Raw genomic sequence first — 27,397 nt, forward strand, 5'->3', positions numbered from 1 at the left:
TTCGGTCAGGAGCATCGTGGTTGACCCTGCAGCACAGTTCAAACGACTCGCTGGTAGTCCTTGCGTCCCTCAAGGCAAGATCTGTCCTGATTGATATAGCAGATGAGCCGATGGTTCCGCCAGCAACGACTCGTCACTCATGGCCAAGCCCCACGTGTCGGCTGCAAAATACAACATGATGATATTTTCGGCAGGAAGCGAGTGCGTAAGGGGGTTTTGCAGAGGAGCCGAGACCCCAAGTCGGGTGCTTACACTACTGACTTTGACGCTATACCACGATGAGCAGGCTTAATCAAAATATTGCCAAGCGATGGACAAATTCAACGTCAAACGTTCCCCTTTTGCGCTCAAAACCCTCAGGTTTTCGATGGAAGCTTGACGCCAGCGACGCCACGCCTCAATGAAATTCGTATTCGAGACCATGGAAGCCACAGGCAAGCAGGTCAGCTCTGCCCTGCCGACGCCCGAATTTGAGGGATGGCTCCTGTCACAGTCATGATTCGTCCTTCAACTGTTGCTCTGGATCCGCCAGGCATCCTCTTCAGCAACCTAGATCGTTCTATGGTCAACAAGACCTCATGGAAGTCTCCGGGTCTGCACATGGCACCTTGCACTGAAATTGATATGGAACATCTCGGGCACGCCGTTTTGAGGCTCCGCGAAAGGTTCAGTAGCCTTGTCCGTTCGAGGCGCAGCGATCTGATCTGATATACTCAAGATGAGAACGGTAAGCAGTACGATGTTTCCTTCCGCAGGTTGAACGTCCCAGTCAAACTCCAGTCACTCTTTACCAGACCTCACTCTTTTGGTCGCCACCATGCCGTCCTCTTCATTCTTTCAGAGGTCGAGCACCACATTCGTTTCTACATTAGCGTTGCTTTCTTCTCCTGTCTTCTCTGCTGCCGTTCCTGGCCCTGCTCTACAGTATAATCTGGACACAAGCTTTACCGGTACCAGCTTCTTCGATAACTTCACCTTCTTCGACAAGGCGGACCCTACACATGGCTTTGTCAATTACGTCGGCCGCAAGGATGCTGGGGGTCTTTACTCTGCCAGCCCGCAGAGCGCGCGACTCAGCGTTGACTCCACCACTAAGCTGAAGGCACCCTCGTCGCAGTCAGATTATTATGGACAAAATGGTATCGGCCGAAAGAGTCTGCGTATTGAGTCTAACAAGCAGTGGACGTATGGTCTGTTCATTGCCGATATCAACCACATGCCGTATACAAGAGGGACTGCAGCAGGATGCGGTACATGGTACGAGTAGTCGCGGTCTGGTCGAGAGTATTGGTACTGACATGTTTGATAGGCCAGCCTTCTGGACCTTGGGACCTGATCCGTGGCCAACATATGGAGAGATTGACATCATCGAAGGCGCCAACGATGTGACCTCCAACACTGCCGCGGCACATGTCAGTGGTCAGTGTACAATTAGCGCCAATCAAGGACCTTACGGCACTCTGAAGACACCCGACTGCAACTATAACAACAAGGATTTCTGGTCTGGTCAGACTCCTAATCCTACCGGATGCCAAGTTGGTGACAACCGTGCCGTATCGTACGGTAATGCCTTCAATGACAACGGTGGCGGTGTCTATGCCCTTGAGTGGACGAACCAGAACGTTATGAACACGTACTTCTTCCCTCGTCAACAGATTCCGAAAGACATCACAGATGGAACACCAGACACAAGCAAGTGGGGCTCTCCCTTCGCCTCCTTCGCCGGCCCTGGCTGCAACGTCGACAATATCAACGTCAAGAACCTTCGTCTGGTCGTTGATACTACCTTCTGCGGTGATTATGGTGATGCTACGTGGGGCAGTGGCTGCGCTGCGAAGACTGGAGAGTCGCTTTGTGCTGCATACGTTGCAAAGAACCCGTCTGCCTTTTCGGAGGCGTACTGGGATTTCCGTTCCATCAAAGTTTACCAGAAGGGTCCCAAGCCGGTGACGACCACCACTACCACTACAACCACCACCACCAAGACCACTACTACCACAACACCTACTAAGTCGTCTACTACGACCACCACGACCACGACTACAACATCTAAGGCAACTTCAACAACCACAACTACCAAGACTTGGCCTACATCGACGAGCACGTCGACTTCCACAACCACCACATCCAAGTCAAGCCCGGCACCTACCTCTACCACCTCCACTTCGGCGACCACCACATCCAGCAAGTCTACCACCACTTCTCCTAGCACGTCTTCGACCACCACAACCACGAGCTACAGCCAGCCCTGGCCTACTACAACCACTTCGACCTTGACGACGACGAGCACTACCACGAAGCCTGCTTCTTCTTCGACTACCACCAGCAGCTCGGCCTCCGCCAGTACTACTTGGGCCGATATTGACTTCTCGACCACGACCACGACCTCAAGCTCCGCTAGCACGACTTGGGCCGATGTAGACTTCTCCACCAAGACGACCACTACAACCGCTTCAGTCTCCGCGACTACGACTTGGGCCGATGTCGACTTCTCGACCAAGACGACCACGACAACCGTTCCAGTTTCCGTGACCACAACTTGGGCTGATGTCGACTTCTCAACCACAACGACAGCCACGACCACCAGCGCCGGCTATACCTGGTCTGATGTCAGCATCAGTACCACCACCAGCAAGCCCGTCGACCCCGCAAGCTACACGTGGTCTGATGTTGCAATCCCCACGACTACTACCACGACGACTAAAGCAGTTGACCCCGGCCACACATGGTCAGACGCACCACTTGATCCAATCTCCACCACATCCACGCTGGCCTGGACCGACGCGTCAGTTCCTGTCAAGCCGACTTCTACTTATACCGCCGCGATCTCCTGGACCGACGCGTCTGTACCAGTCAAGCCGACTTCTACTTCGACCGCTTCGATCTCCTGGACCGACGCGTCTGTCCCCGTCAGCCCTGTCTCAACGACCTCTGTGGCATGGTCCGACGTTGCTGCAATCCCAACGACAATCTCAGTCATCCCAGAGAAGGCAGTCGACGCCCCCACCGCGTCCACTTGGGCGGACGTAGCGGTCGCAACCCCAACAGGCGCGCCGGCTAAGCCTGCTTCCCCTGTGTCGGACTACAAGGGTGCAGCCAGCAGCAACGCTGTCGTGTCATGGGCTGTGATGGGTGTTGCGGCGCTCTTGGGTGCTGCGCTGCTGTAAATGGATCCATCCACGAGTGCTATCTTGAATGTTTTGAACGTCATGTACAGAGAGAAAGAATTGGACAGCGATCATGAATTGAGCATAGCGGACTTCTTGTTGAGATAAGCCTAATTGATGTGTGACAATTCTAGGAGTGCGAGAAAGCTGCAATAAGGACTCATTGCGGTTGAAAGGTGTCTCCTGGAATCTCATCGCAGCATTAAAACCCTCTTTCGCTTCTTCGAACATTATAACACAATTTTCTTACGACATGCCTTTCCGTATATTTCCAGGTACCTGCTAAAGTGTGCTACTCGTTTCTCTTTAGCGCCAACGAGGCAAAGCTGTGCATCACGCGTTCAGCCACTATTGCTTTCGCACCTTTCCTGTCACCACTCAAAGAGGCCAAGAAGCTGATCAACCGGTCTGAGCTGCAATCATCTTGTCATCCGGCAATAGCGAGCCGCTCCAAAGTCTTGATCATCCGGTCTCCTCTGTAGACTGCTTGTCATCCGGCTTCCTGTCACCACGTCAGCCGGTCTCGGCCAACCATGCTGCTGCAGCGCGTTCCGGAGTACTAACTGCCCTGATCAGACTCCTCCTTATCGATCTGACCTGTCGACTTCCGGTCACGACTTCCATACCGCGCTCCTGCCGTCAATGGTCATGAATGTACCGCGCAGGAAGGTCACCCCCCGGTCGCCCCTACCACAGGAATCGTATGGACAAGCAGGTGCGGGTGCCGCCAGTCCATTACTCCTGCTGTGCTGCAAAAGGTGTCTGGCGAGGCAAGTGCGAATGCCGTGACCGGGACGCTCCTGCCTCTATAACGCTATCTGAAGAGGCAGGTGCGATCCCGTCAGCCGGTCGCCCTTACTGCTGCCGAAAGTAGCAACAGGGGCAGGTGCGAACACCGTCGGCTGATCGCTCCTGCAGTGCTGCAGAAGACGTCTGGCCCGGCAAGTTCGTAGCAGTCATCCGGTCTGCTGAAATCTCAGTCATCCGGTCTTACTTGAGTTCGTGGTCCTGACCGGCGCCGCACTGATCGAAACGCTTCTGCTTGTGTTTCTCTCCTCCGCGAACATCCTCGTGTTGTCCGTGCGAACATTGGCCAGCTCATGTCGCACACGCTAAACGCCATAGGGCCAATCTTGTTCTTCGACAATAGTTTGCAATGCTGCGGAAGCCTCTGGGTTATTCTCCACGAGTGGCCTATGACTGGGAGCTATCGTTCAACGGATGCTATCCAACATGGTTTCCGGGCCGGGACGGCGCTGAAGGGCCGATGTTGTTTGGCTGGTCGAGTCAACGGATTTGCAATGAGCCTCAATTGAGTGTCTGTCGGCAGGGAAGTTTGTTGTAACCTTCGGGCGCGGAACGGCGCTGGATGAACCTCGATACAATGCTACAGACGTGCCATATCTAGAAATGTCGCTGCTGACTATTGACCTTGGGACCACTGTACATCGTAAGATTGCGGAAATCTGCATCTTGGCTCGGACATGAGAACGCAGCCGGAAGCCCTCCGTCGGCGACCTCTGCTCGCGTTGAGGTATCGGAGCGGTGCGAAGCTTGCAGATCCGGTAAGTGCACACTGCTCCACGGAAGCGCGCTGGCACTGTCACTGTCCGAGAAATCTCTTAGCGTCCGCTTTGCGTGCTCGGGTATCCGGTATTGTGCCAAGGACTCTGCTTGGTGTCTCCTTCAAGGTCCTGCCACCTCTATTTTCAGGAATCGGACTCGGCCAAGGCGCATCGATAAGTATGAGCTGCGCAACAGGAGTGCTCAGGTGCTCAGTGTTGGTCTGCAGTATCTCCATCAGAAAGGTTTGCTCGCAGACCTCGCTGTGCCCAGGCTCCGAAGTAGACAAGCATTCCGCCCAGGACCTTGGCGAGGTGTCTGGTACAGCGGAACCGCCTCGTCCAAGACCTTGGCCAACAAGCAGGCACCGCCAGCCGCCGCATAAGATCCATACCAGCTCTGATCGCACTATTAGAGTCCGTTCTACCTTGCCGACAGTATCAGAAGCGGGATCGCGGCATACAAGGTCCCTTGTCGGCGGTATTGGCGTTTCAATGATTGCTCTCTCCACCTATCTCAGCCGCATTGCCGCCATGGTTGTTGGTTTCTACTCAGTGTATGAGACGCTGGCCCGCTCCTCAGCACAAGCCGACCTTGTCTGGTGCAGTTAATCGCCACAGCGCGATTGTCGTGGTAGCTCTGCAGGCCTCGCAGGACGTCAAAAGCAACTACCGGGAAGACGGAGCTTCGATTCAGCTCGGGTTGCACCCGCTCAGGTGTGTATGACACGGGAATCAAGTGAAGCACTGAGAGAAGCTTTTCTGCAGTGATCCGGACCTTATCCTGGCTCCTGTGATGATAAGGAGAGCGACATGGTGTCGATAGCAAGGAAAACTGCTCGATGCGCACTTCGAGCAGAGCACGTCTCATGCATCCATTTGAAATTCATCCGTTTGCGTGGATAGGGCTTCCGGTCCTCTCTTCAGACAGAGTATACATATTTGACGTGTCACCGTGATGATGCATGACGATCTCAGCACGCGGAGCCGCTTCAGCATTCCCTTTTGGTGGAGAAGCTACTGATAGTCTGGCCCGCTCAGGATCTTGGTCAGGAGGTCCCTTGGTTCATATACGCAACCGTTCCAGCCTGCACTCTGGGCCATGATATGTTCTGCTCTGTTTTCAGGCTCGCTCCTAGGTGCATAACTGCCATGAACGCTCGGCGAGGTGCCTGCTCTTGTTGAAATTGTCAAGTGCTTGCAGCCTTGGCTTCCACGGTCCGCTGATCGGAATCGAAAGACGTGAACATCCAACGGTTCGATTGAAGGACATACCCTCGACTCGACAGCACCCTAGCGCTTTCCAAGTCCGCCAGCGTCAACGCACCCGCCAAAATGGCCATCCATCTTGATGTGAGCCAATTGAACACCGTCATAGGAATCTTCGGCTTCTTCATTGCGGCTTTCGGATTGATCTCCATCAAGCTGAAGAACCACTGGTACTTGGGAGAAGCTCGTAAGTTCTCTCCAAGCCTATGTGGTCTTGTATGTCTGATCAAAGTAGTACCTGCATTCGTCTTCGGGGCGATCATGGGACCACTTGCAATCAACTGGCTTGACAGCAGGAAATGGGGATCCGCAATCATCGGGCAAGTACCAGATATCACTCTCGGTATGACCCGCGTCGTTATCGGCATTCAGCTCGTAATGGCAGGCTACCAATTGCCTGCCCAATATACCTGGTACCGCTGGAAGGAGATGATCATCGTCCTCATTGTCGTCATGACACTCATGTGGCTGTCTACGGCAGCTTGCATGATGGCAATGGTACCTAACATCACACTGCTGTCTGGTTTGGCAATCGGCTCGCTTGTGACCAGCACCGATCCTGTTCTCTCACAAGCTGTGGCTAAAGGTCCTTTCGCGGACAAATTCGTCCGGCGCAATTTGCGTGAGATCATATCGGCTGAAGCTGGAGCTAACGATGGCTTCGGATTTCCATTCCTCATGCTGGCTACGTCGGTCAACCCAAATAGTCCTCCCGGGGCATGGATGCTGATTGAAATGCAGGTATCTCATCAGACACGCTGAATCACCTCAACTAGACGCTGAACTTGCGGAGTATGAGTCAAATAAGGCACTGGGGACCGGACAGAGCTTTGTGCGAGGCTTGAGTAGTTTGGTCGCCCGTGCTGGTGATTCCGACGCGAGCGACCTCGGCCGACATGGTGGTGGGATCGGTGTCGCGTTAAAGAATTGGACACTCGAGACATGGCTATACTTCGTCCTCATGTCGATCGCGTACGGAGCTGTCGTTGGTGCCATCATGCTGTTCGCCACGCGTTTCGCTAGCAAGAGGTATTGAGATTGTTATCGCCCTCGCTGAATGCTTCAAGCTAACGCCGCACAGAAAGTGGATTGACGTTGAGTCCTACCTCCTTGTTCCTACTGCTATTGGCCTCTTCGCAATTGGCACCTGCGGGTTGATTGTTACCGACGACCTGTTGGCCTGCTTCGTTGCTGGCAGTATCCTCAACTGGGATGGCGAGTTTCTCCGAGAGTGGTGAGTGCTTTCCCGCAACCAAACCTGTATCCTGAAATGAGCGCTACTCTGAATGTTGCGTTGAGCATATGTCTCAGTCAAAAAGGAGGTGCTCTCATTCGACCTGTGAATCTGTCTTCAAGCTTCCACGCCTTCCCCGAGACATGGCTGATGAATTCTTCAGTGAAAGGAAACATGATGAGGTCAATGGTGCCATCGACGTTATCCTCAATCTGGGCGGCTTTGCATACATTGGCATGATCATTCCGTGGCGAGACTTTCAAGATCCGGATGGCACTGGGCTGACAGTTCCTCGCTTGATTGGACTTGGTGTCATGGTCAGTAGGTTCCATGAGCTCTGGACACCTGTCGCTGACGCAAACAGGTAATGTTGTTTCGCCGTCTGCCCGCCATCTTTGCCACATACAGGCTGATGCCCTCGTGCATCCGCGACTGGAAAGAAGCACTTTTCATGGGCTATTTTGGTCCGATCGGAATCGGCGCTGTGTTTTATGTCGAACATGCAAAACACCTCTTTCCGGATCTCGAAGACGCTCAGACTGAAGAAGAGCGCACTCTGATTCGTGTGATGGTTCCCGTGGTGTATTGGCTTGTACTCTTCTCCATAGTCTTTCATGGCTTGTCAATCCCTGCGCTGAACGCATTCTATGTCTTCAGAGGCGTTGAACCCGTTCAGGATGAAGACGGACCCGTCGAAGTCAAGGTATTGACCCAAGTCTCTGCATGCCACGGATCAAAGTGCTAACACCTTCTGAAGGTACTGTCGGAGAACAATCCGCTTCCGAACAACGCTATCGCTTCGAGACATGGATCTGTTTTGGTGAACAATAGGTTTTCGCGTGCTTACAATACAGCTGAGCTCAATATGAATGCTGTGGAGGACTACCGCCGTCGAACTCAGGTGTGGGAGAGCGCGCAGCTGAAACTCGAGGGAGCTGGTGACGTCGGCGTCGCAAGACGCAAGACTGTACTTCAATGGCCGAATCCGTTTGATCAGTCTGTGATCAGGAGAGGAGAAACCGGTCAGGACGAGGAAACGCCCACATCTGCAGGCAGAGGAAGCCGTTCCAAACCAGAGAAGAGTGAATGGGTGTAGGCCGCGGATTAAAGTAGGACGGAATTGGACGTTGTCCATAGCCCTGGTACATGGTACCGAAAACGGTATGAATCACAGCGCGACTTCGTGAGGCGCGCCCCAGACGATGATTCGCTCGATGTCTGGCCGCAGGCGGTGGCGAGGATCGATCTCTGACCTTCGGGTAGCGTAATCCTCCAGCTCTTTGTGTGTCACACTATCTCCGAAGTCTAGGGGACGCGGATCAATCTCTTTCGGCGTCAGACGCCAGCTGAGCGATGAAGCATCACGCAGGACAGGTCCTACTAGACGTACACGGTCAAGATGTGGACAGTCACGCAGGCTTGTGAGGAAATCCCACCAAAGGCCTCGTTGAAGAGTAGTGCAGCCAAGAGTGATGCTCCGCAGCTCTGGCGTGGACCGAACAAGGAACGTGCTCAGCTGCTGTTGATCATCAAACCAGAACCCATTTAGAGACAGTACGCGAAGAGACTGAAAGTTTGAGCTGAGCAACGCCCTGCACTGCTCCACTGGAGCTCGCTGAGCAGGAATGGTGCGATCACCAATTCGCACCGCAAAGTTCAGATGCAACTCTTGCAAGCTTTGGAAAGAAATCGTGTTCAGTCGGTGGGCACCCGGGCAGGGCGTTTCTGGCTGATATGGTCCTGCATACCTGTCGGCATAAGGGATCCAGATCTCCACTTGCAGCTTCAGTAGACTTGAGGCAGCGATTAGAGAGCCCAGAGAACCACGGAGACCAGTCAAGTCCCCTCGCGAGACTCGCTGCCACGTAGACTCGGGGCAAGATTTGATGATAAGGCTCTTCATCGTGAGTAGCTTTGAGGGCAAGACAACGAAGACGACGTCCGTGATTGTAGCGACGACGTCGGCCTCGAGGGTTTGGGCTACAGATTCCGGCAACAACGCTGAGTCTGCGGGAAATCTGACACGAACATCGACATCTTCTAGCATAGCAAATTTGTCCAGGATCGCCGAGAACAGATCCACCCTCCAGCGACGGCGACAAACCAATGTTTTTTGGAGGATTGAGACTCTCTCTTCATCTGCGGCTGGCAAGCGGTTTGAAGTCGCTCGAGAGGCATGCATGGGGCAGCATTGCCACTCGGCTCGTGTGAGATCATCAAGGAGATCATCGACGTTCAGCGTCAAGCGGCGCACGTGCTTCGCCAGGGAAGGTTCCTGCTGATCGCTGACAACTTTGCCAAGCATGCTGTTTCGCCATTGAGGTGAAGACGCAAGTGCCGGAAGAGGTACGCGATTGGTGGCTCTGACCACTGTCGGCACGATAGACGAAGAGCACAGAACGTCGATGTTGCAGTCCATAGCCGAAATTCGGATACTTGACGAACGATGTGATCTTGTATCTCGCGCGGTAGTGTGTCCATTATGGTCGAGTGGGTGAGGGATCAATGTCGTGTCGACTGAGACAAAACCGTGATGCACCACTGCTTGTTTGAATATACCTTAGACGCTTTCCCATAATGCTAGACATCGGGCTCGCTTCGCATAAGCAGCAAACTATTGTGACACAGACGACTTTTCATGCATGACATTCCATCTCACAAGTGTCAGTCCGAGTCATTACTACCCCAGTCTTGGCAGGAGCACATGCACCAATCAGCGCCAAGAAAAGCTAATTATGTCGTCGCGCACCAGCTTCTCGTGTTCCTCTTCTGTGAAAACGCTGCTCGTTCGGCACAATGTTGCGCTCGCTGTCTCATGAGGCGCGGCCGCATCAGAGCGTCGTCTTGAGCGATATTCCTACGCGGAAGCGAACGAGCACTTCACACATCGTCGCCCAAATCCGCCCAACCGGTTCAGCCAGTCTAACCGGATCCGAGGAGCATACTATGCTCTGCCAGGAGCTGTCCAACTCTAGCAATAGGATTGACCAGGCCGCTCTAGTGGTCTCAGCGCTATGACCAGTATTGCCGTCTGTGTTTCGCTTTGCGCCGGCTGGCATACGATATTGTGCGCCAAGGGCGAACCGGCTCGTCGTCTTCGGCTGACATGGCGGCTGAACTGCGCTCAGAAAATCGCGGCGCCGTCCTCATGGAACTTTCCCGCACCGACCGATTCAATTGGTCAGACATGTCGCCAGCGGTGTTGACAACGCTTTGCGATCCCTGCAGCGGACGCCTGGATGGCCCGGGTTCTTGATCTGGTGATGGCTCACGCCCAGGCGATTCCCCTGCGTATCGTATAGGGGTGCTGCGCGAGCTTGGCCTATCCTCTGGGACTCTGTTAGGCCGATCTCGTATACTATCCTGCGAAGTTGTCATGCTAGTGTTGTTCTGGCGTGGCCGACGCAGTTTTCTAAGCTCGTCTGTAGGGACCCTGCCATATGGGTCGGACGGACTGATCTCACGCTGCTGTTTCCAGGCCTCTCGATTAGCCGCTCCAGCTGAATCAGCTGCTATAGGCGCGGCCTGGACTTGAGTAGCAGGCCGCTCGTATCTTCCAGGATCGGTGGCACGACTGACAGATGCCCTCTCCCACAACCTCCACCGCTGGTGCTCGGGAATTTGCCGCTGTGCCCGCCGGTTTGCCAGTATGAGCTGCCAATTCTTCTCCTCAAGCTGCGCCTTCGCAAACTCAGATTCTGCCTCTCTGTACCTAAGTTCCGCCTTTCGACGCTTGAGCGAGAGCATCTCGGACCGCAGCTGCTCGTTCCTGTCGATCGCATCACGTGAGTCAGTGTTTTGGGCCATCGTCAGGTCATCGATCGTCGCGAGCGACACGGCGCTCACGTTGCAGCCGGTCGGTCAACACTCGGCCTTCCGCGAAGTCCAGGACGCTGGCCTGGCTCGCCTGTATCGTCGTTAGTGCCATCAACACCCATAGACATAGGAGCACCGTGTTATCCAGCTCTTGCATGGACGCAAAGGCTCTTGCCGCATCATTCGCAGATGCCGGAAAAGTCGAAACGTAAGAATCCGCCGCAGCGGGTGTTTGGCAAGCACTCGAAGAGTCAACACCACGAGAGACACGCGCGTATGCGCCGTCAATCGGAAAAGAATTAAGAAACCCACCGGAAGCGGGAGCGCTACCCTGATGTTGCAACAAGGAGCGGTCACGAAGACTCAACTCGCCTAGCGAGGAGTCTTCGCTTCGAGAACTCGACCCGCCTAGCGAGGAGTTCTCGGTATTAACCTGTCGCTGTGCGGTTGATCAGCTGCCTGTGGCCCTATGCTCTGAAGGAGAGATGCTGGGTGGTAAGTGCTTACATTGTCAGCCATCTTTACGTATCGTACATGCCTGAACAGCTGCTAAGTCTTGGTCAGTCTTGAATGCTGCGCATCCGCGGAAGAGGCTTACGCAATGTGCCAGTTTTTGGGCTACAGACAACTGTTAGTATACACTCAGACTGATCGTGCCGACAGGGGAAGGACTCACCAAGATGATCTCGTCGTCGTGCGGCGAAGGACGAAGTGGCAAACAAAAGAAGGGAAATCCTCAAATCGAGCAGGTCGAAACGTCTGTGCCAAGACTTTTTCGCTGCCGTTGACAAACGTGTGTGCGGCAATCGCGGGGCCCCTCAGGTTCGCCTGACGTACCTGAAGTCTCCTGATCGCGCCTTGAGGAGCTGTTTCGTCTGGAGATACGGAGAAGGAGGCATATGAACAGACACCGAGTCTACGCCATGAACAACGTCTCGTTGTTTCCTTTCGTGCTACAACACTGGGAGTATATCTATGGTCAGGACTCCTTATCAGCTCTGGTCACCCTGCGTCGTCGATTCGTGGCTATTGCTCCGCAAAAACAGGGAATGGTACGACTGATCGAGCCATTGCCGCTCTCCGCCGTGCAATCTCAACTATCTAGCAGAAGCCACAATGCAAGTAGTCTGCCCACGAGCAAGCGCCTCCTCCACCGCTTCCCAATGTCTGGCACTACGGGACTCCTTTGGCAGTTCGCGTAGTATTGAGCCATGGGGCAATGTGCCTGTTTGCCGAGCATTAGGAGGCCTAGGCGGACAATAGAACATGATCCTGCCCTCTTCGTCGATGAATTGGTCGGGATAGTCGTCGATGATCTGGCCAGGATGTATGCCGCCGGGCACTCCAAGGATGCTTTGGGCTGCCACGATGGCACACTTTGATTGATCTCGGCTTATCTCTTCTGTCGTGATGGGCTTACGTGGACAGGAGCACGTGTGATTGGAATCACTTCCCTTGTCCTGTATCGCGTCATATTGGATCGCATCGTACCTCTCCTCAGCCTGACGGCGTCGTCTGTTGAGCTTTCTCCGCACTCCTTTACTCAGAGGCTTCGAGCCATGTGAACCTTGGCGCCACTTGTTCAGTCTTCGGATATCGTCTGTGCCTAACCTGCTAGTGGATTCGGTCGCAGGCAGCTGCCACCGCGTAGCTGGATGAGCGGATCCAGTCGCCTCCGAGTCTTGATGTGAGGACAGCTTGTCGTCCTCGATGACAGTATCGCGTGCATCGGAGTACCGTTCCGCTTCTGCTCGAAGGCATCGGAGTTGAAGTGCCTGATTGTCTGCCTGTAGTTGCTCAACCTCTCTCTGCATTTCGCCATTACGGGCTATTAGTGCCATATTCGCAGCGCGCAATCTGGCAAGCTCACCTGTGCGCTCGATGTTAGCGATCTGGCTGGCAAGTCTGGGATGCTGACCTCTCAAACCCACATCGTCGCACGTTCCAGCGACAGCCATCGGCATGCTGACATCTGGGCCGTCCAGCTGTTGCGTGGCTGCATTCAGCAGTGGACGCTGGGCGCGTGATGGCGATGGGCCGGTAATAGTCTGTGAAGTAGACATATTGTTTTCGGAAAATGACCCCGTAGAGTCAAAACAGTGGCGAGCGCGCAGTGCACACTCAAACCACAAACACCGAGGCGGCTCGCAGTGCAAGCCAGCACAAGGTCTTCGAGGGGTCAAAGAGTTGATACGTATCGATCAGCGGAACTCTCGTGTTGAAGTGTTTCGAATTGTAAGTCGAGTCTGCGGATCTTGAAGCCGAAAATTGAACCTGAGCAAATCGACCCCATCGGCGCGGGTGCCGAGATTTTCCGCTACCCGGACGACGTGTTGTGCAGCAATCAGTTGTGTAGGCTTCACTGAGGGCATTTGGAGCCATCTGCACGGAGCTTCGATGCTTGATTCGCAGCCTTACCACACCCAGGAAGGCCTTCCCAGCAAATCGGACGAGGCGGCGGCACGATGATCCTGTCAATAGACGAAGAGGAGTGTTGTGTTTGAAGAATTCTTCTCATCCAGATATCCAACGCTTCCCAAGGTTCCACGCTCCCAAGTCGCTGGCCACAAAACATCGGTCAACGACATATCATACCACATTCGAACATGCCCAACAGCCTCGTCAGCTTCGGAACACCCCTGTATGAGAAGTTCGCCGGAAAAACTCTTGTCATCAACCGCCAACGCCGTCCTTCACCTCATTCCGCCTCCTCGCCTCTTCCAGCGCCCTCTCCAACCTCACCTTATGCTCACCATCATCCCCAATCCTCCCAACGACCTCCCTACACAGCTCCGCCACACCCTCCATCCCCTTCCCCACCGCACCAACCCGCCCCTGTGTATCTTCCACGATCTTCGCGTCCTCCTTCTCCTTCTCCTCCTTCAGCTTCTCATACACTGTCCTCTCAGCATTGGACACCCGGGCTTCCGCTACGCTGACGGCGTAGTCCGCGTCGTTGAGCTGGCTGTCCGCGACTTGCGACAGCGTCAACAGTCTTTGGGAGTCGAGCAGGAGGATATTGATGGTGGACTGGGTAAGAGTGAGTGTGGGACGAAGACCTTGGGCGCCGTACAGCACGTCAGAATTGCTTGTATCGGGATCGTCGCTCGCTGCCGCCATTACCAGATCCCTTACGTGCCTCACCTTCGGCAGCACCTCGTCCACCAACGCCTGATTATCCCCAACCCTCACAGTCGCCCGATCAAACGTGTCCATCAGTTTATTAGCCCGATTGTCTCGTTCGCGAGCCTCGTGCAACACCTGCATCCTTTCCGCAACGGCGAATTCAGCTTCAAGCTTCTTCACCGCAGGCGTGTCCCCATTCGTGTACAAAACTGTCAATTCCAAGCGCTTGCGGCGACGTTCGCGTTCCACTTTTGCTTCGGCGATCTTCTGCTGGCGGATCTCGATCTTAGTGGAGGTTGTGAGCAGAAGCGACATCAGGAGGGCCATTTCTGGAGGCGCGTTGGTGCTGGTGGAAGAGTGCTTCAGGCACTGGCTGGCAGGTTCGCTCTCTAGATCGAGGAGGTCTACGGCGGTGGTGTATATAGCATTGAGCTCTGCCAGCTCGGACTGTAGCCGCCCTGTGACGGTCTCGTACACGTCACGGGTGAAAGAGTCCAGCTCGTCCTTGTCCTCATCGTATTTCAGACGCGCTTCTGAGAGCTTGAACTCGGCTTCCAGCTCCCCAATGTCCGCATAGCCGATTTCGTTATCGTTAAACATGTCATCGATGCGGGCCTCGGAGTCGGCTTGGCGAGTGTTACGTTCGTCGTCCAGGCGTTTGCGCACTTGTCGGTTGCGGTCATCCCATGCAAGCACAGTTTGGTGGATAAAGCCGAACTGATCTGGGATGGCGTCGATCTGGGTCTTGACTGAGCCGACTTTGTCGTTTGTGGATTGGCCATAGTCGTCGGGGACTGAGGCTGGCAGAGACGCCCGTAATGAGGCGATGGCGCCTTTGAGGTCGGTCTGCTGTGGTGGCGGAGGAGTTGCGTGGTGAGTCGCAGGCGTACGGGGTCGTAATGCAGCGGCTATAGGTGTGGCTGTTCGGCCGGCACTAGTCGCTGGAGGAGAGGCCGTCGCTTTCCCTGCAGGAGTGCCGGGACGAAGGGATGCAACGAGAGGGGCAGCATCCAGGCTCGGCTTCTGCTTCTTCACAGCCGTACTCTGCTGTCTTATCAAACCAATAAATGCTTCGTCTTGCATCTTCGCAGGTGGCTGCAATGACGAAGGCGGTGTCAAGCCTGCAGTTGCTGGACCAGGCGTTGCTGAAGACTTGGAATCGTGTTTCAGCAAGCGTCCAGATGCTTCACCATCTTTCCGTAACGACGAGTATGACTTGTCGGCAGGCATAAGTGGTGCCTGTACTGATGGATTGTAGCGAAATGGTGTGTACACGGGTCTGGCAGGCTCGAATTTGAGATTCGACCCGGTACTAGACCGCTTCGATAAGGCACCTGACCCCTCGACAGGAATCGGAGCATTAGCTGATGCTGAAGGAGGATTTGGACTTGGCGGTTCTACGAGCATCGGTGCATTTGCACCTGGTGAAGGCAAGCCTGGCATGATATAATCCTCAAGTACCATGGGAGCATTCGCGCCTGGTGACATTATGTTCGCTTTTGTTTGTGGTAGACTTGGAATGCTGATTTCTGGCACGTGTTTGGCGTCTGTGGTGGGCTTCTTGCTGCTACGTACAATTGGTCTGCCACCAGGACTGTATGCTTCCTCTGCAACCTTGACTGGGCGCGGACGGCCTCCTGGGCTGTATTGTTCGGCGTCATCAGCTCCAACCATGACAAAGGAGTCGTCTTTGCTTGGTGAATCTCGTAGTGGTGAGTCCTTGAGCATGGACGCCATGCCACTCATACTCGGTCCAGGTTCTGTGACATTTTTCAAAGGCTCAGCGGCTGCCACTGAGCTGGGAGGCATCGGTGCCACGATCTCTGCCTTTGACAAAGAAGATGTCCGCACCGGTCGCACGAATTGCGACTGTGGAGCTGGATTGGGGGTTCTCGGCTCTGACCTGGCCTCATCTGATGGCACCGGGGCGGGCAAAGGCACAGGCGGCGGTATAACAGACGGAAGAGCTGGAGCAGTGTTCACCACTGTAGCAGGTATCGCAGTCCTCTCTTGAGTCTTGATCAACTGCAACGGCGAGTCCATCCCATACAACATCGCCCTCAGCCTCAACTCCTTCTTGATGAAAGCCTCGAACGCCGCAAACTTCTCTTCGTCCGTCTCCGCCGCCGACTCCTTGCGCAGCATATCGGCATACCGCTTTAACGAGGCCTTGACTTCGGGCTGTAGATCATCGTAGGGATCTACGACTTTCACGACCTCTTTGACGACCTCGACTATTCTTTCCTGTGGCGGATCATTGCGTCCTGAGTCGCGAGATACGGGTCTTGAGCTGTTGTTGTCCACGAGGCTGGGATCCGGTTTCGGGCCGAATTTTAGCGGCGCGCTCCAAGCGTTGATGACGCCGTCAATCGTGTCTGTCCGCCGAACAGGTTGCCCAATGGTCGAGGAGGTCTCGCTTCCGTGCCGAGATGCCTGTACTGGCTTCGCTGACACCTTGGGAGGAGACTGTTGAACTGTGGGGACAGACTGCTTCCTTGTCGGGAGCGGCGGAAGCACATCATTGTCAGCTGCCGGATTTACATGGGTAGATGCAGGTGTAGCAGCATCTGGACTGCCCGCGCCCTCATTGCCGAAGTGCTCCCAATCCGAAGGACCGCCATACGGGCCGAGCGCTGTTGAGTAAAAGTGATTCGAGCTAGGAGGCGCGCTTGCTTGTGCAGGTGCCTGAAAGGACGATGTCACCGGCGGTCGAGAGGCCTGCCATCTGTTCGAGCCAGGCTCGATCGGTGACACCGGAGCTGGGTCGTGGGCGGATCCTTGTATTGGGCCTGGAGTGGGAGTGTAGCGATCATACGGGTTGCCAGATGCTTGAGGGTCATAATGGTGTGTCGGTGGGTGGTGGGAGTATTGGTCAGGCGGAGCGACCGGTTGTGAGTATTGCTGATTCGTCTGCTCGTAGACTGGTGGTTTAGGTGGAGGTGGAGGCGGCGCAGCATGGTTGTAGGTTGACTGCTGATCATATGTACCCGACCACGACGGTTGCTGCTGGTGATATGTCTGCTGCGACTGCAAAGCATCATATGCCGGCCATTGCTCCGTCGACTGTGGACCGTACTGAGGACCAGGCGTGTTGACCGTGCTCGTAGGTCGCGGTGGAAGAGCCGGGGGTCGCTCATCACGCTCTGCCATGGCTGACTCTGGCCCGAGCTCTGATTGTACTTCACGCCCCACGTAGAGGTATCATATTGTCCCTGACCCGCACCGAACTGCGGCTGTGCTCCATATGCGCCAGGCTGGTTCGACTCTGGAGGATGGTATGCGAAAGCCTGGGGGTTTATCGGGGAGATCGGAGACTGCGCAGACGCTTGATGGGAGTGTCCATATTGCTGCTGCTGGTGAGGTTGATTCTGCGAGAAGCGAGGGTCTCCCCATCCACCGGCGCGACGAGGCGGAGCCTGCCATGGTGGTGGTGTGTAGCCTGAGCTCATAATGCTCTGTGGCAGAGCGGCCTCATCCGGTCTCTTGTGGAGCTATGCTTCCGCAGTAGCAGTCGTCGCTGCCCTGCGAGCATGATCAGTGCTGTGCAGGAACGACTTATCGCTTACACGCAGTCCGGGATTCAACAGTCGATGAGTTCACGTTGGATTCCGCCCCCACATCTGTCATTCACATGCAGCGAAATTGGGCGCGGCTTAAAGGCTTGGAGCTGCAGCCCGACGGCGGTCGGGCGACCCTGCAAGGATGCTTAGAAAGACCGCAAGGCAGACACGGTGAACATGGCTCAAGAACGATATTTTGTGCAAGTTCTTTTGTACAAGGAGTTCTAAGTATTTCTGAAGTAGACACTTGACGCGACTGCCTTAATGCACAGCCGACATAGCGAGCGCATAAGAAGCGCCCTCTAGTCGCTGAGGTCGAGCACCACTCTGCCCTGGAGTTTTCCCTTGTCCATCCGCTCGAAGACATCGTTCAATTTGTCCATCTTCTCGGTCGTGAAACGGGTCGTTACAACTCCACTGTGGTGTCGTCAGCGTCTGAGCTCGGAGCCTTGCTGAAGGATCACTTACCGTGCAGCCATGTCCAAAGTCTCAATAGCATCCTTCCTGTTGCCGACTGCACTGCCCACAATGCGCAGCGACGAGACGAGCATGGTAGCTGGATCAGCATTCTTAATGACCTCTGGCTCGCCCTCGGGTACGCCAACACAGACGAGCGTACCGTGAAACTTAAGGAACGACAAAGCTTGCCCGTAGGCAACGTTCGAGGCCGTGCAAACAACGACGGCCGCCGCTCCTAGTCCTCCAGTGGCTTGCTTAACGTCTTCTGCGAGCTTCTTGCTTGCGTCTGCGTCCTTGCCATATTTGGTCACGTCGAAGAAGACCTCAGCTCCGCACTCCTTGGCAAGCTTCTCTTTCTCGCCGGCGTCAATACCGATCATTCTGAAGCCCATGCCTCTCGATCCGATCTGGAGAGCCATATGGCCAAGACCGCCACCGGCGCCAGGACTAACAACATTGTTAGCCGGACTACGGCCAGAGCGCCCGCATCGAAAACTTACATGACGACCCAGTCACCCGGCTGCGCACCAGACTTTTTGAGAGCCGCATAAACCTGGACTGGTCAGTCAAAGCAACAGATGGTAAAAATGTTTCGTACTGTAACACCACCGCACAGCATCGGAGCTGCAACATCGCTTGGAAGGCCGTCAGGGATCGGGGTCACGTAGTGTGCAGGTGCAACAGCATATTGCTGGAAAGTTCCTGGGAAGTAGTAACCGCTGATCTTGCCACTTGAGCAACTCGCGTCGAGGCCAGCGAGGCATGCCGGGCATTGCGTGCATGCGTATGCCATCCATTTAATTCCTGAGCTGACTTTAGCATCTTCCTTGTACTGATTCTAGGAATGCTGTACTTACCCACTCGCTGGCCCTTCTTCAGAACGGTGCTCTCAGTTCCGGGTCCAAAAGCCACGACTTCGCCAACGCCCTATGAAGCTGGTGAGTAAGACGTCGAGAGTGCGCAAGCCACACAAGGGCAGTACTGACCTCATGCCCACCAACCTGGCCCTTCTGCGTTGGCGCCGGCAGCCACGACCACGAATTAGTCATGACTCCCATATCTGAATGACACACGCCAGAATGGGTCAGGCGGACTAGGACCTCGCCAACGCCTGGCTTGGGTGTCTCGATCTCTTCGATCTTGGTGGAAATCTTGCCTGGCTCATCGTAGACAAGGGCCTTGTGTCGGCTGGGGATCTCTGCGGTGGCCATGTTCGATAAACTGTTCTCTGATGTTTGAGCTTAGGATGGTGAGACGCTTTGCTATTTGCTGCACGTGGGACAGACGAGGATGTACAAGAACGGAACGTGTAGTAATTCTTCGGATGATGAACTGCAATACCACGCGGTGCAGCTTCCTACCTATATACAGTGTCTCGCAGCAAAAGTATGGAGGGGCAGGCGCAACTCAATTCCTTCGCGGGGTAGACACATTGTTTTTGCACGCGTTCTGGCGTCACCCTGCAGGGTCTGGAACATGGTGCTCGCAACCATGAAAGCGATACACGGATGGCACTGACTCGATCTGTTCAAGAGTACTGCTCTCGTCACAGATCTCCAACAGCCTCGGTTCAGAGAAAAGCCTTGTTGAGCCCTGGAGTGGTTCTTCGTGTGGAGACATTGTCCCCCGCAAACGCTTGCTCCGGACTCGCGTATTGCATGTGACACGCTAGTGTAAGACTGCATGGAACATATTCCGCTCGAGATCATGCACTATGGTCAAAAGACATGTACAAATTATATCCCACCCGTAGCCCCTATGAGTAAAACGAAAAGCAGAGCTGTGACAGCGGCAGAAAATTAGCCGTCTAAGAAATCCTGACCCGGTGCCTCCATGAGCTGGCCAAGCCTGACGAATTATAGAAGGGTATCGAAGATCTCATCGAACCGATTGAAAAAATCACTGTCTTCGTCAATCCTCTCCAGCTGATCCCTACACAGCCTCACGATCCTTTTTGTTTCAGGCAGAGATGCCGTCAGGGGAGGAAGGCGGCGCAACAAGTTTTCGAAAACATCCAGTATCGTTGGGGAGATCTGATCATTCATCATGGCACCTGTCAGAGCCCTGGGAAGCGTTTCAGATCGTAAAAGTTCTCTGTCGAGGCCCAAGGCACCCGTGATGATCAACCGAAGACACTTAAACAAGTTGCCGATGTACTTGATCTCAGCGTCTCTGTCATCATGGCCTCTGTTCTTGAGATCATGGTAGACTGCGGTGAAGATCAGCCGGAGCTGCGCCCATGTTCTTGTGCCTGCGCGATGATCGACATATCCCTTGAACGCTGACTCTGTCCTTCTCTGGACTCTTTGATAAAAGTTCGTTGCTCTGTCTTCCGCCGGCTTCATCCTCCGCCATGCCTCAAGTATATCGGAGTGCTCATCATTGCTCGCGTGCGCAATCTGAGTCAAGGCAAAGTCGCCCTCGAAGGTCCAAGATGATCGGCGGTTTCGAATCTCCGGGACCCTGTTGGACATCGTAGTGTACTCCGGGTCGCCGGACAGCACGTCCTTATAGATGTCCTCGTATCTGTTCTCCGCCACTCTGATGCGGACTTTGAGGCGGAAGGAGAAGGTAAAGTCGAGGGCTTCCCACTTGCGCTGGTCTCTCGTCAGGCGCTCGACTGGCACCGCGCGTCGGATGGGTCGACCTTGAGACGACACCGAAGACGCCCGTGACATGTTGACTTTGGGTCGTGGAACGTGGTTGTGGTCAAGCTGCCACGTCCAATGTATCCGACGCTGTGTCGCCGAGCAAACAACGCTGGCCAGGAAAGATCCACAAAGTCAGAAGATAAAAGAAGCGACGCTTCAACTTTTGGTGACGTCCTCTGCTGGTCCAGATCCTCTTCTGTGCGAAGGTGCTGAAGAATTCCAAGTACAGGTCTCGACTTGTCCGGGCTCTTAATGTGACCACCATGTTCGGTAAGTAGGCAGTAATGCTGCCATCATCTTGCATTCGAAAGCCGTTGAGATGTCGTGCATACCGGGTGTTACCAAGGTCGCATACGGTCATGCTCTCTAGTGTAGGGTGAGAGGGCGTTCATACGAACGGCTTGATGAAGAGTATGTCCATAACGGGCTGGTTCGTACTCCAGTACCGGTTCTTCAGTGGCATCGCTTCCGCTTCCGGAGCTGTCCCAACGGCCGCGTGAGGAGAACATGTTGTCCATGTAGCTTCCTGGTGGGATGACCGAGTATGGCGAGGCACACTTGCCAGTCTTCTGCTGCGCCGTGGTGACAGAAGAGGGGTTTGCCGATGTTGCGTTCGGTGATCTTTGCCATAAGGCCGGGGTTGCGTACTCGCGGAATTCCTTGACCTCATGCTATACCGACCTGGCCATAACCATCGACCTGCCAACCTGTTCGGTCAGGTTCATCGTGGCAGTCATGGCAGAGTGCAGTCTGCTCGGTAGAATTGACTTTGACAAAGTTGAGTGAGCTCGGTCGTGGCTGGGTCACGTGACATTGGTGACCGTTTGGCAGCCGACATTCCAGCGCTTAGGAGAAAAACTGCTTTGCAATTGGTTGTGTAGACCCACGAAGGGTGCAATATTGAAGTGATTGATGGGACTGAGTGTGCCTCGCTATTCCTGGTCCGCATTGGCGAATCTCGGCCGCTGACTTCGGGAGGTGCGCAGCATGCCATGCTCTTCAGAGGCGGACAGCAGACTTTGGGAATAGGTATCGGGGCACTCAGTAGAGAGGTAACAAGCCACAGCCCACGTCAAGATGCGAGCTAGCCTCTAGATTCGTCTGTGATCCGTGTGTCGTCAGTTTGCGCCGACATGTAGCCTGTATAGGAAATGTTTTGGTCATCCCTGCTGCATTTCCAAGACGCACCTGATTCGCTTCTGCCAAACAACATAGGACATCTGATGAAGGTCATGCTGTTGAAGCTCGTAGCTTCCTCTGCTCTGGGAAGGCCTGGTCAATATCACCTGTGTGAGGTCAATAGTTTGTGACGATCGAAGCCGATGTGCTTGAAGTCGTTGCTTCGAAAGCAATCAGCTGCGCTCGATCGTGATCCCAAGGACCAGTACGAATAGTGTAACACAGATCTGTACGGGTCAACTCGACTTGCTCGGATGTGGTGCCGGATAACATACAGCAATGCCAAGAAACGCAACTGCATTGACCTCCCATCCACCAGACGTGGCTTTGCCTAGAGCCATAATCTTCTGTAGTTTGAAGAAGCGATGGCAACCGATGAGTAGGAGTAACAGGGCCATGACCTGGCAGATGCTCGAAAGAGGAACACCAATCACGAAGAACCCGAAAACTGGACTAGGGGACGGGGAGTGATTGAGCCGGAAGAGCTGGGCGATGAAGACACCCAGCATGGACATCATCTGGCTCGTCCGAAGGTATCCCAGGAATGTGCGTTCGTTTGCTGTCGAGACAACCTTAGTTCGGCAACACTTGATGCAATGTCTACCGAAGCACTTACCCAGATGGTCTCGACATTTTGCGTGGGGTACACGCAACGATACGTGTCTCTTCCATTCTTTGGCTAGCCACCGTCTGACGGGACCATGTTGCGGATTGGAAGCTGCTTCGACATTCGTGAAGTGACGCGAGGACGCTCTTTCAAGCTCAATTGCTTCCAAGGTGGACGGATCCTGCAGTAAGTGTTCAGGCTCGCCGATTGGCTGTGGTTCATCGTTCGACTCTGCCGACTGACCGGACGTCGTTATGGCGTGCTCGGGTCCAGATGTCATCCCGCATTGCGGAGGGGAACGCGACCTAAGTGATCGATTTCAATGTTTGCGGAGCCCGCCTGGCGATGGTCTCTGGAGCTGTATAAATGCTCGATCGATCATGACATCTCCTTGTTTGACAACATCGTCTGGCGACGGTGGCAAGGAACGAGCTTCTCGTGTTGTTTCCACGATAGGCCTGCAGACTGTCAAACTCGGAACACGAACTCGAGCCGATTCTGTCAGACGTCCGGGTCCCTTCAAGATGAAGCTTGGCTGGCTCTACATCAAGAACTTCGGAAGGCACTCTTTCGACCAAGAAAGTGCAAAGGACTACCTAGGGACCATGACGTTGACTCGGGGTCGGGTCGAAAGCAGGCGAGGGCAACAAACCGACGTGGAAGGCGGCAGGGCCCGCCGGACGGCTGCCCCCAATGTGCGGGTGGGTCATCCTCGGTATCTATAGAATGTACTTCGAGCACCAGGAAGACATGTACAGTAGGCTGCGCAGGTGCGATCACTGCTGTAGTATGATCAAGTTGGTGCAGTCGTACGCTGTAGATGCTCATAGGCTACAATACAGGTAGCACCTGCACGTTGGCTCGACAGGCGACAAGGATGCTGCCAATTCAAAAACTGGGCTAAGGATTCCCCGCCATCTCATATTACTTTTCTCGAAGTCGAACAGAGAACATCCCAGCCTCCTTCACCAGACTGGCGAGATTGTGATTTCTGCCACGTTGCTGCAGCTGCTGTATAATTACAGAGCATATGCGCCAAAATTTATCTCCTACCAGACTGTTCCTTCCTTGACATTCCGCAGGCGCACCCGCTGACAGCCTCTCGAGGATTCCCCGCAATCAGCAGCGACGATGTTGGGCGGCTTCCTTTTCGCCTCATGGCGCATCTTCCAGCTTATCACGCTGATTCCTATCATTGGCATGCTGGTACGTTGACCAAAACTTCCTGGACTGGTACGGCGATGCTGACAAGACGCAGGCATGGTTCGTCGATGGGTTCAACAAGTACAACAGACTTACGCCGTCCTTCATCCTCGTCCTCTTCATCGTGTCGATCCTCGCAGCCGCCTGGGCCCTGGCAACTCTAGTCCGCCTAGGCTCGACCAGACGATCAGCGTTGTTCGTCGCCTTCATCGACCTGTGCTTCGTCGGCGCCTTCATCGCAGCCGTCTACTATCTGCGCTACATCGAAGACACAGACACCTGCGACAGATTCGTCAACTCATGGATCTACCAGCGTCTGGGTCCTTTCGGAGGAGAGGGTCGACTGGCGGGCAATTCACTTGCAAGTGACTTGAAGAAGAACTGCAGCATGCTGTTCGCATCCTGGGTGTTTGGCATAATCAACATCATCACCTTCTTCATCACATTCATTCTGGCGCTCTTCCTGCATCGCCATCACAGGGAGGTGTACACGAAAGAGGTTCGCCGGACATCAAGGCACAGCAGCAGACGAGGTCACTCCCGATCTGGTTCGAGGAGGTCTAGCAGCCGTCGCAGGTACTATGTGTAAAGTCGAGGAGAGTCGCGGTAACGAATTTTCTTGAACCCAGGCGTATGGACGACACGGCCTTAGTTGGCGATCTTATGCTTTGTAGCAAGCGAACTGTACTGTGCAGGGTCTGGGCAAACACTTGAATATACGACAATGTACCAATCAAACGAACATTTCATGTCGCCTACTTCTCTTCTTCTGACAGCGTTTCATTTCGTTTTCGGAAGGAGTGAGCATCATAGCATGACATGAAAGCATGACACGAAATGGCCTAAGTGGGAGAAGAGTGGACAAAATGGGGAAGAATTGAGGCCGCCGTGGATATCTCGGTCGGCGGAGATGGCCGAGCCAAACCTTACTGCCCTGATCTCTCATTATCGCCTCTGGAATCTCGTACATCAGTAGACTTACCTACACCTCATCGCCCACGCTGCTGCTGCCGACTCGACTCCCGAGCAACTTCATCTCAATGGGCTGTCGATATCAACTCCGTAGGAAAAGCAGGAACATCAGCGAATGGCCGCCATGATGGCTCCCTCGCGGGTTGAGATAGACCCGATCACAGGGTATTTCAACAACATCGACTCAATCAGAGCATCAGAGTATCCTCAATTGACGGATCTCACATACCTGGATCATTCCGGTACTACTTTGTATGCGAAATCTCTTATTGAGGCATTCTCGAAAGACCTCACGACCAATTTGTTCGGCAATCCACATTCAGCCTCTGGATCCTCTCAGCTCTCGACTCAGCGGGTAGACGATGCGCGTCTCGAGGTGCTCCGCTTCTTGAAAGCCGATCCGGATGTCTTCGACGTAGTCTTCACCGCAAATGCTACAACGGCAATCAAGATTGTGGCAGATGCCTTCAGAGAACAGCCTGGAGGTTTCCAATATGGCTACCATGTCGACTCCCATACCAGTCTGATCGGCGTAAGGGAGCTCTCTCCGCGAGCCGAGTGTCTGACAAGCCACGATGCGGTCGAGTCATGGTTGAAGCAAGGTTCAAGTGAGGTTGTCCAGCAACCTCAACTACTGGCATATCCTGGTCAGTCAAACATGACCGGACGCAGATATGGCTTTAGATGGGCAGAGATGTCCAACGAACTGCGCAGTACAGGACAGCAATGCTATACGCTATTTGACGCGGCAGCACTTGCCTCTACTGCGCCGATCGACCTATCAAACCCGCAAATCGCCCCGAGCTTCACAGCTTTGAGCTTCTACAAGATCTTCGGCTTCCCGGATCTCGGCGCGCTGATCGTGAAGAAAGACGCCGGCCGAATCCTGACCCAACGTCGCTATTTCGGAGGTGGCACGGTCGAGGCTGTCGCGGTGTCCGGGAAGACCTGGCACGAGGTCAGAGATACTTCGATACATGCACAGCTCGAAGATGGCACGCTACCTTTTCACAATATCATCGCACTGCAGCATGCATTACGACTTCACCGTACGCTCTACAAGAGCATGACTGACATCTCCCGCCACTGCGAACATCTTGCAAACATGCTGCGAAAGCAGCTCACGGAGATGCGGCATGGAGTCGGTCGCCCAGTATGCCAGATGTATGGCATGGAGCGAGAAGCTGGCGAAGATGCCGGTCCTGTCGTCTCTTTCAATCTGCTCGATAGACACGGCGAATACGTCAGCAACGCAGAAGTTGAAAAGCTGGCTATCGTGAAGAAGATCCACTTGAGGACAGGCGGACTCTGCAACCCCGGCGGCACAGTGACTGCTCTAGGTCTCACACCCAATGACTTGCGCCGCAACTATCAGGCCGGATACCGCTGCGGAGGACTCGGCGATATCATCAACGGGAAGCCTCCGGGACAATCAGAGTCAGCTTGGGTGCGATGAGTAGCCTGAAGGACGTCGAAACCTTCATCGCCTTCATCCGCGAATACTATTGCGACACTTCGCCACACAGCCCTCCGTGCAATCCCACACCCAAACCAAAGAAGCACACCTTCACAATAGAGAGCCTCACAATCTTCCCAATCAAAAGCTGCGCCGCCTTCCCCATCCCCTCCTATGCCAACTGGCAAGTTGGGGCCCGCGGCCTTCTCCACGACCGTGAGTGGTGTCTCGTGCATCTGGGCACCCACCAAGCACTCAGCCAGAAGAAGTATCCCAAGATGGCCTTATTGCGACCGACCATAGATCTACACCAGCAGACCCTTACAATCACCCACAACCTGAACGGTCAGAGTCGACCACAAGCACTGACTATAGCTCTAGGTGATAACAGCAACTTGCTGTCCATTGATTCCACAATCTGCACACGCAAGCCTACCTCCGTCTGTGGCGAACCCGTCTCGATCGAGCACTACACCGCCCCGCACATCACCGAGTTCTTCAGCTCCGCTCTCAACGTTCCTTGCACGCTCGCCCGCTTCCCACACTCCGGCGTGCTGCGGAAACCACAGATACGGGGATTGCCTGATGTCAATACAGATCGTGCGATCGCTCTCGCCAACGAATCACCCATTCTGCTCGTCTCCCGCTCGAGTGTGAATCGATTGAACGAGGACATCAAAGCCCGAATTGCCTCATCCACAATCAAGCCCGGGAAAGCCGTCCCTGCGGAGGCTTTCCGTGGCAACATCGTCATTGCCGAAACGCTAGTCCGCGGACAGAAGGAACATCCGTACGCAGAGGACGACTGGACTACCATCTCCATCTTCAACGACGCGTCCTCTACTGGTGAAAATGGTGACAAGACACAATTCGACGTCCTCGGCCCCTGCCAGCGCTGTCAAATGGTATGCATAGACCAGACTGACGCGACGAGGCGGCAGGAGCCGTTCAGCACGTTGGCGAAGACGAGGAGAAGGGAAGGAAAAGTTTGGTTTGGTGCGCATTTGGCTCTTGTGGGCGGTAGGGGAGGTGACGAACTGGACGGAGGGGGAGAAAAGGGGTGGGTGAAGGTTGGAGATCGGGTCGAGTGCTATTCTTGACAATGTAGTGGTAGGACGTTGAATTGAGAACTTTTC

The 27,397-nt window shown here is 54.5% G+C and overlaps 9 protein-coding genes across 9 annotated transcripts; 4 read left to right on the forward strand and 5 right to left on the reverse strand.

Annotated features, from left to right (window-relative positions):
- Positions 1 to 817: 817 nt before the first annotated feature.
- Positions 818 to 3,167, forward strand: AB675_628 (uncharacterized protein; the record flags this gene model as incomplete). Its single annotated transcript, XM_018146569.1, has 2 exons — positions 818 to 1,257; positions 1,310 to 3,167. 2 exons carry the CDS (start codon positions 818 to 820, stop codon positions 3,165 to 3,167), a joined length of 2,298 nt encoding a protein of 765 aa, XP_018005484.1.
- A 2,897-nt stretch (positions 3,168 to 6,064) lies between these two features.
- Positions 6,065 to 8,328, forward strand: AB675_629 (Na(+)/H(+) antiporter; the record flags this gene model as incomplete). Its single annotated transcript, XM_018146580.1, has 7 exons — positions 6,065 to 6,185; positions 6,234 to 6,687; positions 6,740 to 7,027; positions 7,080 to 7,232; positions 7,396 to 7,549; positions 7,597 to 7,935; positions 7,990 to 8,328. The coding sequence occupies 7 exons, from the start codon at positions 6,065 to 6,067 to the stop codon at positions 8,326 to 8,328; spliced, it is 1,848 nt and encodes a 615-aa protein (XP_018005387.1).
- Positions 8,329 to 8,400: 72 nt separating this feature from the next.
- AB675_630 (uncharacterized protein) lies at positions 8,401 to 9,537 on the reverse strand (the record flags this gene model as incomplete). Its single annotated transcript, XM_018146592.1, has 1 exon — positions 8,401 to 9,537. The coding sequence occupies one exon, from the start codon at positions 9,535 to 9,537 to the stop codon at positions 8,401 to 8,403; it is 1,137 nt and encodes a 378-aa protein (XP_018006060.1).
- A 707-nt stretch (positions 9,538 to 10,244) lies between these two features.
- Positions 10,245 to 13,111, reverse strand: AB675_631 (uncharacterized protein; the record flags this gene model as incomplete). The annotated part of the gene is made up of 6 exons (XM_018146602.1): positions 10,245 to 11,001; positions 11,079 to 11,139; positions 11,175 to 11,487; positions 11,556 to 11,597; positions 11,647 to 11,666; positions 12,307 to 13,111. The coding sequence occupies 6 exons, from the start codon at positions 13,109 to 13,111 to the stop codon at positions 10,245 to 10,247; spliced, it is 1,998 nt and encodes a 665-aa protein (XP_018005770.1).
- A 610-nt stretch (positions 13,112 to 13,721) lies between these two features.
- Positions 13,722 to 17,324, reverse strand: AB675_632 (uncharacterized protein; the record flags this gene model as incomplete). The annotated part of the gene is made up of 1 exon (XM_018146612.1): positions 13,722 to 17,324. The coding sequence occupies one exon, from the start codon at positions 17,322 to 17,324 to the stop codon at positions 13,722 to 13,724; it is 3,603 nt and encodes a 1,200-aa protein (XP_018005877.1).
- A 712-nt stretch (positions 17,325 to 18,036) lies between these two features.
- On the reverse strand, positions 18,037 to 19,404 carry AB675_633 (Alcohol dehydrogenase 2; the record flags this gene model as incomplete). Its single annotated transcript, XM_018146623.1, has 6 exons — positions 18,037 to 18,151; positions 18,203 to 18,640; positions 18,694 to 18,746; positions 18,792 to 18,997; positions 19,051 to 19,120; positions 19,180 to 19,404. The coding sequence occupies 6 exons, from the start codon at positions 19,402 to 19,404 to the stop codon at positions 18,037 to 18,039; spliced, it is 1,107 nt and encodes a 368-aa protein (XP_018005585.1).
- A 645-nt stretch (positions 19,405 to 20,049) lies between these two features.
- AB675_634 (uncharacterized protein) lies at positions 20,050 to 20,871 on the reverse strand (the record flags this gene model as incomplete). Its single annotated transcript, XM_018146633.1, has 1 exon — positions 20,050 to 20,871. One exon carries the CDS (start codon positions 20,869 to 20,871, stop codon positions 20,050 to 20,052), a length of 822 nt encoding a protein of 273 aa, XP_018005680.1.
- A 2,890-nt stretch (positions 20,872 to 23,761) lies between these two features.
- On the forward strand, positions 23,762 to 24,422 carry AB675_635 (uncharacterized protein; the record flags this gene model as incomplete). The annotated part of the gene is made up of 2 exons (XM_018146644.1): positions 23,762 to 23,836; positions 23,889 to 24,422. 2 exons carry the CDS (start codon positions 23,762 to 23,764, stop codon positions 24,420 to 24,422), a joined length of 609 nt encoding a protein of 202 aa, XP_018005404.1.
- Positions 24,423 to 24,932: 510 nt separating this feature from the next.
- Positions 24,933 to 27,361, forward strand: AB675_636 (Molybdenum cofactor sulfurase; the record flags this gene model as incomplete). The annotated part of the gene is made up of 2 exons (XM_018146655.1): positions 24,933 to 26,242; positions 26,266 to 27,361. The coding sequence occupies 2 exons, from the start codon at positions 24,933 to 24,935 to the stop codon at positions 27,359 to 27,361; spliced, it is 2,406 nt and encodes an 801-aa protein (XP_018005508.1).
- Between the last annotated feature and the right edge of the window lie 36 nt (positions 27,362 to 27,397).

Source organism: Cyphellophora attinorum (genome assembly GCF_001299255.1).
Source record: "Cyphellophora attinorum strain CBS 131958 chromosome Unknown Contig1, whole genome shotgun sequence".
Lineage (NCBI taxonomy): Eukaryota > Fungi > Ascomycota > Eurotiomycetes > Chaetothyriales > Cyphellophoraceae > Cyphellophora > Cyphellophora attinorum.